Source organism: Eriocheir sinensis, chromosome 48 (assembly GCF_024679095.1).
Source record: "Eriocheir sinensis breed Jianghai 21 chromosome 48, ASM2467909v1, whole genome shotgun sequence".
NCBI classification, from domain to species: domain Eukaryota; kingdom Metazoa; phylum Arthropoda; class Malacostraca; order Decapoda; family Varunidae; genus Eriocheir; species Eriocheir sinensis.
In genome coordinates this window covers 7734730-7746812 of record NC_066556.1, presented here as the reverse complement: position 1 = coordinate 7746812, position 12083 = coordinate 7734730, and the positions used below count along the sequence as shown (strand labels likewise).

Sequence of the window (12083 nt, the reverse complement as noted above, 5' to 3'; positions counted from 1 at the left end):
CTCCTCCTCTAATGCCTTCACCTACCACGTGCTTCGCCCTTCTCTTTTCTCTCCGTCTCACCTGTGCACTTGTTTTACCTGTCCCGCCTCCAATCAATGCCCATGGCCTCTCCAATCGTTCCCGCTCCTTTTGGTTTCTGTTTGATCCGTGTTTGCGTTCTTGTGTGTGTGTGTGTGTGTGTGTGTGTGTGTGTGTTTCGTATTTGCGTTAGATATTCGTAAGGTGAAAGGCTACGCTATACGCTATTACACACAATTGATTTTTCTTTGCTCTGTTTGTTTGTGTGTGCGTATGTGTGTGTATGTGCGGAGGGCAAACACGCCTAAAGATACAAACGTGTTTTACTGTTTGTTTGTGTGTCGCCGCAGTCCATTGCCACGCCTCGAGCCCTTCACCCTCGAGTGGTCACGCCCTCTGACGGAGTGTGGAGACGGCTGTTTCTCCATTGATCCCGCCCATAGGAGGAGAAGGAGGAGGAGGAGAAGGGGAAGGAGGGGGAGGAGAAGGGAACAGGTAGAGATAGTATTTTTTTTTACAGCAAAGGAGACAGCACAAGGGCACACAAAAATGGAAACAACGAAGAAGAGGTGGCCGAAAGAGCGGTCAATTACGTGAGAATGAGGGAGTATTATTAGGAGGAGGTAAAGAAGGAAGTGAGACATGGCGAAGGGCGATGTAGAGATTTGAAGAAGGATTAAGTGCGAGACCAAAAGGCTGCACAATCAAATTACAGCTCACCTGATTAATCCCTTTCGCATGCGTTCACAACTCACTGCCATTCACCGTAACCCCCACTCACAAAAGCACATCAGACATGCCACGCTCAGAAGAATCAAAGGCAACATAACATACGCACTGGGAAGCCTTTGAGACTGACCATAATAACAGGGACTTGCAACTGAGGGGAAACCATCGGCGGGTATTGTTAAGTTGAGGTCCAGACTGCTGAGACCTTGTTGAGCTGAAATGCCTCGTGTACTTCAGTGGTGCTCCTTCGTGTAATGACAAGGAGGAGAGTGTACCTGGCTGGCTGAAGATACAGGTGAGAAAGTCTGGGAAAGGGGAACAGGAGAAGGGGAGGAGGAGGAGAAAAAGGAGACCAAGGAAAGAATAAGAAGGAGGGCACACTTTTCCAGCTGAAGATACAGGTGAAGAGGTATGAGAAAAGAGGACAAGGAAAACGAGAAGGAAAAGGGGGACAAAGGGAGGAGAAGAAGGAAAAGGAGGATGAAGGGAGAAGGAGAAAGAGGAGGTAACAAATGGAGGAGGAGAAAAAGAAGGGGACAATGAGAGAAGGAGAAGATGGAAGAGGAGGACAAAGGGAGAAGGAGAAAGAGGAGGGAACGAATGGAGGAAGAGAAGAAGGAGACAAAAAGAAAAGGAGAAGAGGGAAGAAGGGGACAAAGGGAGAAGGAGAAAGAGAAGGGAACAAATGAAGGAGAAGGAGAAAGAGAAGGGAGCAAATGAAGGAGAAGGAGAACGGGACAAAGGGAGAATGAGAAGGAAATGAGCACAAAAGGAGGAGGAGGATAAGGAAGAGGGAACAAAAGAAGGAGGAGGAGGATAAGTAAAAGCGGTCAAAGGAAGGGTTAAGAGAAGAAGAAAAGTGCATTTAAGAATCAAGGGATGTAAGAGAGGTGTATTAGAGGGGTTTAAGGAGGGTCTGAGGTTGTATTTTGGAGCGAGAATGAGGAGGGGAAAGTTGGGGTGCTGAGGATGGAGGGATAAAGATAGCTGGGTGATGAGGATGGGGAGAAGAGGGAAGGTGAGGTGTTGAAAGGTGATTGAAGGGGGAAGGCGGGGTGTTACAGATGGGGTGATGAAAATGGGGAGAAAAGAAAAATTAGTGAACTGCACAAGAAAAAGATAGTTGAAACCAGACACAGACAGACAGACAGACAGACAAACAAAGGAACGCACGGAGAAGAATGAGGAAGAATCAAACAAAGGAAATGTCTGGATGGAGGAAAAAGAAGAGTGCGAGGAGGAGGAGGAGGAGGAGTAGAAAGAGAATGAGGGGAAGGAAGGATGGGAAGCACTAACAGGCAGGGTGATTGGGAGGGACAGGAAGAAGAGGGGGAGAAAGGGAGGGGAAGGAGAAGAAGGAGAGGAGAGGAAGAAGGAAGGGGGTTAAGACTTGAGAGAGGAGAGGAGGAGGAAGTCAGGGCGGTAGGGGGAGCGTGTAAGGAGAGGGGGGGGAGAGTAAGAAGAGGGGAGAGGGAGAGAGAGTGAGGAGGAGGGAGGGAGAGAAGTCCATTACCACCAATTAGCAAGTTCTTTGGAATATAACTGGGCAGAGCACGCAAACACGACTCCCACAGGTTCCTTGGCCGAGAGAGAGAGAGAGAGAGAGAGAGAGAGAGAGAGGGAGAGGGAGAGGGAGAGAGATAGCGTCATGGTGTTAGTGTGTTGTAGTGTGATGGAGGAAAATGACTGGTATATATGAAGGGAGGGAGAGAAGGAGGAAAGGAGAGGAGAGATAAAAGAAAGGACGAAGCACAGAAAAAGGAAGGAAGGATGATAAGGAAGACGAGGATGTTAAAAAAAAAAATAGTGAGCAACGTTGAAAAAATGTTTAATGTTGAAAAATCTTGAAATGTTGAATGTTGAAAAATCTTGAAATGTTGAATGTTGAAAAATGTTGAAAAAATAGCGAGCACCGTTGAAAAAAAAAAAATCTCTTCTCCAAAATACTTACTTTTGGAAATTAAAATGAAGCTTTGTAAATATTTAAGCACACAAACACACAAACACGCACATACACAAAGACACAAAAAAGAAAAAAAAAACTCACTCATAAGCATAAACTGAAACACAAAATACACACACACCAAACAAAACACAAACCTCACATAAACACATACACACACACACACACACACACACACACACACACACACACACACACAGACACAAACAAACCACATACAACAATACAATAGCCCAAGCCCGTATACAATCGTCGGGGAATACAATAGCCGCCTAACGCTGGGCTCCACATAGTCCACAATCGCTCCACTTCTCTCTTATTGTGTGCTAATGTTGGGCCGCACAATGCTGCCTTTTTTATGTAGAACCAAATGACATTATTGTTATTATTATTGTTATTATTATTATGCGGTTCAGCTCTTGTGGTTTTGTGGCAGTTTGGAAGTGTTCTGATTCATATTTTTTGTTGTTATTTTATTTATTTTGTTTATTTGTTGATTTGCTTATATATTCATTACTTTATTCATGTGCCTATTAATTGTGTATTTATTTATTCATTTACTCATTTATATACTAGTTAATAGTTAGCGTTATTTTCTACAACTATTGAAAAAGAGAGAAAGAAAAGAAAAAAAAATAGAAGAGAGAGAGAGAGAGAGAGAGAGAGAGAGAGAGAGAGAGAGAGAGAGAGAGTATAATAACCATTACCAAAAATTTATTTATTATTTATTTTCTTTTCTTACTTGCTTACATATACAACATACATAACTTAATTCATGTGTTTATTAGTTTTACATTTATCTAACTACTCATTTACATACTCGGTTTTTCGTATATAATTATTCATATACCTTTTTATAATTTTTTGGGGGGGTTTGGCAATAATAGATATCCTTGAATTAAAGACAAAAATGGTTTATGCAGATTAATCTCACCATCGCCGCTTCAAACGCCAACACTTTGCTTCACACATCAGTCTGGGCGCAACTCAGGGCAAGGAGGAGGAGGAGGAGGCATTGGTGGGGCCGAGGTGAGGTGAGGTGAGATGAGGTGAGGTGAGGTGAGGTGCAGTGCGTGGCGGGACATCGCTTTCTCATTAGTCTTATCGCCCACACCTCAGGACAACTCCCCGCTCCTACCTGTCCGCTGCAATTTGATTTTCCCTTTATTTTGTTTTGTTGTTTTAAGTGCGGGTATGTTTGTGTGGGTGGGTGTAGCTATGTTTGGGCGGGGGAGGGGGGGGAGGGGTCTTGTGGATGTGGGAGTGGTTGGGGGATTGTGTAGGGGCAGTTTGTGTGGGAGTGGGTGTTGGTGGGTGTTTGTGTATTAGGGAAAGGTGTTTTTGTTTTTGTGTGTTTGTTTGTGTGTGTGAGTTCGTGAGTAGGTTACAAGGACGCTGTTTCCTCTTCTATTTTCATTTTTCTTATTTTCCTTTACTGTTTTCTTTTTTTATATCAAGCAGCAAAAATCAAACATACATTTTGGCTCTTACTTTTACCTCTGTATGACAAAAAAAAAAAGAAGAAAAAAACGTACGTGAGTCTCCTCGAAAACATTGTGACTCCAAGGAGGAATAATATTTTGTACTCCACGAGGACAGAAACTTAAGGAAAAAAAGATAGAAAGGCGAACCGGATTAGTCGATGTATTCTGGTCCAATAGTGGAATCGAATCACATGTTGTTTGTCGTGATCCTGTTGGTCATGTATAGATTTTAGAACTCTCTCTCTCTCTCTCTCTCTCTCTCTCTCTCTCTCTCTCTCTCTCTCTCTCTCTCTCTCTCTCTCTCTCTCTCTCTCTCTCTCTCTCTCTCTCTCTCTCTCTCTCTCAACAGTGTCGTCGTAATGGGGTTCGGGGCGATAAGAGACGACTTGATGGTTCCTTAATGCAAGCCGAGTTGTTGTTTTCTGTCTCTCCTCTGACGAATAATCTTGTTGAGCTGAGCGGTGTTTCTTCGTGTTTTGCTTTTAACAGACAATCATGGTAACAGCTACTCTCCCCCCTCTCCTTACTCGCTCCCCCTACCACCCTGACCTCCTCCTCCTCCTCTCTTTCAAATCTTAACCCCCTTCCTTAATTCCTCTCCTTTCCTTTTTCTCCTTCCCCTCCCTTTCTCCCCCTCCTCCTCCTCTATCTCCCTCCCAATCACTCGGAGTGCCCCCTCCTGCCTGTTAGCACTTATCCACATTCTCTTTCTTTTCCTCCTCGTCCTCCTCCTCCTCGCACTCTTCTTCTAATGATGATGATGAGTAGCAATGCAAAGTTGATAGTATCGGTAATGGTAATACTAATAATGATGAAAACAAAAAAATGATTATGTGCCTGCAATTGTGGTCTTCTTTCAGAGCGCAGAATGTTTCCTCTTTCTCTCTAAAATCAAGGCACGTTTTCCTCCCTTTCCAGTTATGACGCATGAAGCAGCTTATCCTCTCTGACTTCCTGATCTTCGTTTCTTATCTTTTTCAAGTACGCAGCCATTTCCTTTTCCTCTCCCGCTCTCCAGTTGCATTCCTCATCTTTTTTACAGTAAAGGAAGCAGCTCAAGGGCAAAAAGCGAAGAAACAATAAGGCTGCCGTTTTAATACTTTCAATTTCATCTTTTTTTATCCCTTTTCCCCATTTTTTTTACATCAGAGGACTCGGCTCAAGGGCAATAAAAAGAGTACAAAAAAAAGCCCGCTACTCGCCGCTCCTATAAAATATAAAAGTAAAGAGTAGTCAAAAGAGAGGTCAATTTCGGGTGGAGAGGTGTCTTGATACAATCGTTTCCTCCTCTTTCCAGTTATGATGCATGGAGGTGGTGGGGAGAAGACTGAAGGGGAGCCGCAGCACCACCACCCCACCAGACACAGGGACCTCATTACCTACGACCACCAGGTGCTCGACGGGGAGATGTTCCTTCAGGTAAGTGTCTCCTCCTTTCCTCCTTCAATGTCTCACAGGTGCGCCGGAGCTGGGTAAGGTAGGCCGGCCAGGTAGATTTTATTACAGGTGGGTTTTTTTACGTTTTGGTGGATTGATTTTGGGTTGAATGCCTAAAGGAAAGGGAATTATTGGGATTGTAAAGCATATATAGAGAAACACACACACACACACACACACACACATACACACACGCACATCCCAAAAAAGACACATATTAACCGTTTTCTTGAATGAGAGAGAGAGAGAGAGAGAGAGAGAGAGAGAGTATTAACCTTCACCATAGATAAAGATAATGGACCGTCCTATATAGAGCCTTTCCCTCCCTCCCTCCCTCCGCCGCCGCCGCCTCGCCCTCCATCTTTATTATTGTATTACGAGTCCGGGGCCGTATTAGTAATTATCCTCATGGCGGTGGCTTCCCTTGCGCCGGAACATATGGTCTCGTTAGGATCTCCGGCGACTGGATAATCATGTTTGTTGTTCCGGGTTTTATATGTAAACAAGTTAGTCTGTGTGAGGCGAGGGTGGGGAGAGGACGGGACGGGGACTGGTTGGCTGTGTGCGTGGGGAAGGAAACTAGGAGAGGGAACTAAGGAAACTAAGGAAACTAAGTAAACTAAGGGACTAAGGAAACTAAGGAAATGAGTACAAAGGTTAGATAGAAGGATGGTTAGGAAGAGGAGGAGGAGGAGGACGAGGAGACGGAAAGAAAGGTTAGTCTGTGTGAGGCGAGGGTGGGGAGAGGAAGGGACGGGGCTGGCTGGCTGTGTGGGTGGGGGGAAGGAAGCTAGGAGAGGGGGGGGGGGAGTTTTAATATGGAAACTAAGGAAATGAGAACAAATGTTAGATAGAAAGAAGGATGGTTAGGAAAAGGAGGAGGAGGAGGACGAGGAGACGGAAAGAAAGAAAAGTGAAAAAGAGATCAGAATGGGAGAAGGGAAAGACAAAGAAAAGAGAGCGCTTAGCAAAAGAAAAAAACAGGTTACCATGATGAGAGTAAATAAAAACAAAAAGTTATGAACCACAAAAAAAAAAAACAGAAAAGACAATGAAGAGGAGGAGAAGGAAGAGTTTTTTTTCGCACATGATATACTAAAAAAAAGATACATAGATAGATAGGAAAACAGATAGACAGTGATGAAGAAATAGTTATAGATGGAAAGAGAAAGAGAGATAAGGAGATAGACATTATTTTCTACCTTTACCTGTCCGAAAAAAAGTAAATTCGCCCTTCCACCGTATCTTCCACCTTCCGTTACTTCGTTCATTCCACCAGGCACGGCGAGACATCACGGTCCGTATTTTTAAACGCATCGGGCTCTCAATACGACCATTCTTTGCTGTTGTTTCGGGGAGTGTCATGAAGCAGTGCCGTGGGATGCATGTCAGGACGCTCCTCGCTCCTCGTGTGATGTATGTTTCTGGCCGTGTATTGATTGTTCTATTTTCAGCCACATGTACTCGGCTGTCTCCTCTATTTTATGTTTTACTAGAATCTTTATTTTTTCTTTCTTCCTTCTCCTCGCTGTCTTTTCCGTCTCTTTCGTTACTCGTTCTCTCTCTTTTTCTTCTTTTTTAGTCATTTTTTTCTTTTTTTTTAAGTACTTTAACTCATTTATTGTTTATTTCTCTTCATATGCGGGTTTTTTTCTTCTGTTTTTTTTTTTATGGAAGTTCTTTTCATCATCATCATCATCATCATCATCAACAACAACAACAACAACAACAAAACTACAGCACCACACACATCAACACCTAAAACAACAACACTTTTATGAATGGACGGATACAGACCACACCAAAACCTAAAAACAGAGTAAAAAACAAACAAACAAACCCAAAAAGATATAATTACCTGCATCCACCACCACCACCACCAACAACAACAACATCAACGGCAAAAAAATAAGCTAAATCAACAAAAAAAACAAAAACAAAAAATCCTTACCTCCAGAGAGAGAGAGAGAGAGAGAGAGAGAGAGAGAGAGAGAGAGAGAGAGAACCTTTTAGTCCCCCCGGATAAAACACACGATTGACATTTCCCCGTAAAAGAACGTGTTTCGTGGCCCGGGGAGGAGAAAAAGATCTTGATTGCTTGCCTCGTCTCATGATGGGGCTGCTCAAACATTTATTGCTACCTGTCTCACTCTCTCCCTCATTCCTACCTGTCTTTTCTCTCTTGCTAAGTGCTCTCTTTTTTTCTCTTCTTTGTCTTTCTCTTCTCCCATTTTTATCTCTGTTGCTCTTTTCTTTCTTTCCGTCTTGTTTTTGTTTTCTTTTTGTCTGTCGCTTTTCTTTTATGCACATCAATCTGTTCCTCTACTTTTCTCTACTCATTTCTTTCTTGCTAAGCGTCCTCTTCTTTCTTCTTTGTTTTTCTCTTCACCCATTCTTCTTATCTCACTTTTTCTCTTCTTTCTCTCGTTTTTTTTATCTTCCGTTCTTCTCTTTCTTTTCATACCAATCCGTTTCTCTATTTTCTTATTTAAAACGCTATTGTTCCTCTCATGTTTTTTATTATGCTTTTTTCTATATCCCTTTCTTTTCCTCCCTTTCGTGTATTCCTGTTTCTCTCTCCCTTCTTTCTCTTCTCTCCCTTTCCTCGCCAGCTCTTTTCCGTCCCTGTCTCCTTCTTTCTCTCTCATCACCTCTCATCGCTCTCTCTTCTCTCTTTCTTTCTTTTCTGTCTTCTCTTCTTCCACCTCGTGTCTTTTTCCTTACCTCTCATTCTCCTCCGAACTCTCCTCTCTTCCTGTTTCTTCTCTTATTCTTCCTTTTCATGAGTCGCTGTCCATTCCAAGGGCATCTGAACACACACACACACACACACACACACACACACACACACACACACACACACACACACACACACACACACACACACACACGTAGTCACGCACTTAGATACAATCTTTTCATTCTCTCTCTCTCTCTCTCTCTCTCTCTCCTCACACACGCAATATTTTCAAAATGTTATTAATTTTTTCTTTTTACGTCGGTTTTTTCATTTTTTCCCTGTCATTATTTTCGGCGAGGTGCTTCATTACCTGACGCAAAATGTCATTCATATTTTCCTTCATCAATTTACTTTTATTCTCTTTTTTTCGTATTCCTCAAGTTTTCTTTTTTTATTATTTTCAAGCGGTTTTTATTTTTTTCCCGCGATTATTTTTTTCTTCTGTTCTGGCTCACGATTTTTTTCTTTTTTCTTCTTCCTCATCATCACGTTTTTCTCTCACGCTTCTTGTCTTGCTTTTTTCCTTCTTCAAATACTCACTGCTTCCCCATTTCACGTCTTTCTTCTCTGTATTTCATGTTTTGTTTTTTTTGTATTTCTCTCCGTATTTCCCTTTTACTTCATTTTCTCTCCTTTATCACGTTTTCATTTCATGCTTCTTGTCTTTTTCAAACCCTCTTTTTTCCTCCTCTTTTCGTCTTTTTTTTGTCTTTTATGTTATTTCCCCGTTTCTTGTACTATGCTCTTTGTTACTCCCTTTGGCAATGTAAAAATTATCTAAAATACATTACTTTTTACAGTGTTTCTTTTTCACTCGTGTCCTTCAATCACTGTAACTCATTATTCCTTTTTTTTCTTTCATCTTTTCCTTTTAGATATATTTCCTTTTATTTTATTCTTCATTTGTTGCCTGTAATCCCCTTTTTATCTCCTCGATTAGATGTTTGCTCTGTACTTTCTTATCTTAATCCCTTTTCCTTGCCTCTAATTATGCACCCATTCCTCCCCTCCCTTTTCTTTCTTATCCTTTTCGTCCTTTTCCTCCTCCTTTTATTTGTACTCTTTTCTTAATCCCTTTTCCTTCCTTCTAATTCTACAACAATTCCTCCCCCTCCCTCGAACTCTTCTCCCTCGTCTCTTTCCTCCTTCTTGTCTCTCTACTCCTCCTTTACCCCCTGCTCCTTCTCCTCCTTTCTCTTCTTTTTGTCTTCATCTTCTTGCTCCTGTCTCAGTGCTATTAAAACCTCATCAGTACAGTAGTTAAATTCCCGCTGCCATGGTTTATTTTTTCCTTTGTAATACAGCAGCTGGAGTTCTTTTTTATCTTTTTTTTTTGCCCTCGTTTTATGGCTGTGAATTTGAAGGTCATTAGTTTAGGTGATTAGCAGCCAGGAATGTTTTTTTTTTCTCGTTTTCTTTATTGAGGTTCCGAGAAGATATATTTGATAGTTTATGGTTCAGACTGAGTGTGTGTGTGTGGGGGGGGGGGCGGGGGTCGGGGTGTGTGAGGGGGGGAAGGGGGATCTGTGTGTGTGTGTGTGTGTGTGTGTGTGTGTGTGTGTGTGTGTGTGTCCCTCCCTCTCCCCCTCCCTCTCTCTCTCTCTCTCCCACAAACGCTCATTAAGTCAGGTAATTCATGCAGGTAATGACAGCTTCTTGCGGGCAGGTGCGTCGTGTCAGGTGAGCTCGTGTTTGCACATCTTTCTCCTCCCCTTCGTTATGCTTTTCAATCTTAAGCTGATGATCTCCTTCACTAACTTCATCACAAGGCAAGTGGGACCAGTTCGTGTTTGCATATTTTCCTTCCCTTTTCATTTCTTCTTTCCTTTTCGTTATAGTATTCAGTCTTAAGCTTACCATCCGTTTTTCATACTTCATTACAGAGAAAGCGGGAGTGTTTTTTTCTTATGTGTTGCCTATATCGAAGTAGGCTGCCTTGAAGGGTCTCTTGGACAACCCCAGCCCGTCAGTGGTGCAGGCAAATTTTGTTTAGAGTGGCTACCGTGGTTTGTGACTCTTATGGGTGAGTCAGCGTGTTTTGGTGAGACTCGAACCTACGTCCACGGGCTCACCACACCTGCACGCTACCCACTCAGCCACCGAATCAACACATCAATACACGCGCCTTGCATATTTAAACTCATTATTTTCTTTGATTTTTTTTTACCATACTATTCGCGACCTGTGATTTCATACCTGTGATGTGTTGAGGGCGGGAAGTGTTAGGGAGTTAGGGTGAAGAGAGGGTTAAGCCACGTCCGTCCTTAAGAGGGGTTCGTAAGGGTGAGAATCTCGTTACTTTTACCTGAGGGATAGTTGTTATCTGTCCTGATTTAAGGGTTAACTAATGATAGGTTTGGTGTTTTGTTTTCAACTTTACTCTTCTTTTGTTTTGTTATTTATAAAGAACCTGGAAACTGCTTTTAATTTATCCATTATTTCTTATTTTTTGTACCTTTAATTTATCTATATATCAGTCTATCTTATTTTATTTTATTTATTTTTTACATTTTTTGTTTTATTTCTTGTGTGTGTGTGTGTGTGTGTGTGTGTGTGTGTGTGTGTGTGTTTGCTTCGTCCTCAATGTCATTTTCCTCCTCCAGTTCCTCCTTCTTCTCCTTTTCGACTTGCTGTTCATATCCTTCTTATTGTTTTTCTTCACCTCCTTTTTCTTCTACTTCTACTTCATTATATTCTCCTCCTCCTCCTCCTCCTCCTCTCCTCTTTCTCTTCTGCTTGTTTTTCTTCTTATTCGTCTTCGTCTCCTCCTCCTCCTTTTACTTCGTCATATCCTTCTCCTCTTCCTCCATTTGTGTTTTCCTTTGCTACTTCTTTCTTTTATTCTTTTATTGTTCCTAGTAATTACGTATGTTATATTCCTCTTTGTCTCCTTGTTCCACTGCCGTCATTTTCGTGTTCAATTCGTGTTAGCCTCTAATTTCATGGGTATCATTTATCTTGCTGGTTTTTTACATTCATTTACAGTTTAATGTTCTTGTTCTCTAGTCACTTCGTCGCTCATTTGTTTTGTTTCCTGTTTATTATTTTCTTTTTCTTTTTCAGTCCCACACACGGCATTGTTTAACTCTCCATAACTTTAATATTTTGGGGGCTCTCACACGCAAGGTATTACACACACACACACACACACACACACACACCACACCACACCACACCACACCACACATACGCATACCCCCCCCCCTACCCACCTCTCCACCCACACACCCACACACTCATAACACTCCGCGGATAACAAATAATAATAATAACACTAAAATAAGAATAAAAAAAGGTGAAGGAGGAATAAAGATTGATATAGATTAGCAATATTTCGCCCGCCGAGGCCTCTCAAGGGAGCAAGGAATGAAGATTGCTTTTTTATTCCTATTCCCGTTCCTTCCCTCAAGTCCATTCCCAAATTCCAATCTTAATTCCTGTTTTTTCGTCCTCAATGTCACCTTTCTCCTCCTCCTCCTCCTCCTCCTCCTCCTCGTCCCTCTCCTTCCTTTATGCTTGTTTTTCTTCTTGTATTTATTGTTCTTGTTCCTCTAGTTCATCATTTTCTCCTCCTCCTCCTCCTCCTGACTCCTCTTTCTCGAATGCTTCCTTTTCTTGTTGTTTCTGTTCTCCTACTCCTTCTCCTCCTCCTCTTTCTACATCATCATATTATCCTCGTTGTCCTCCTCCTCCTACATCATATTCTCCTCC

At 42.2% G+C, this 12083-nt stretch overlaps 1 protein-coding gene across 4 annotated transcripts in view; it reads left to right on the top strand.

Annotated features, from left to right (window-relative positions):
- LOC126981535 (uncharacterized) overlaps window positions 1–12083 on the top strand; it is a 237726-nt gene that overhangs the window by 87641 nt on the left and 138002 nt on the right. For all 4 annotated transcript variants that reach the window (XR_007733986.1, XM_050832733.1, XM_050832732.1 and 1 more), the window contains one exon: window positions 5493–5614. Coding sequence is in view for 3 of the 4 variants with exons in the window: in XM_050832733.1 (XP_050688690.1) it covers window positions 5495–5614 (120 nt within the window). In the remaining variant the exon portion in view is untranslated. The remainder of the gene's footprint in view (window positions 1–5492; window positions 5615–12083) is intronic.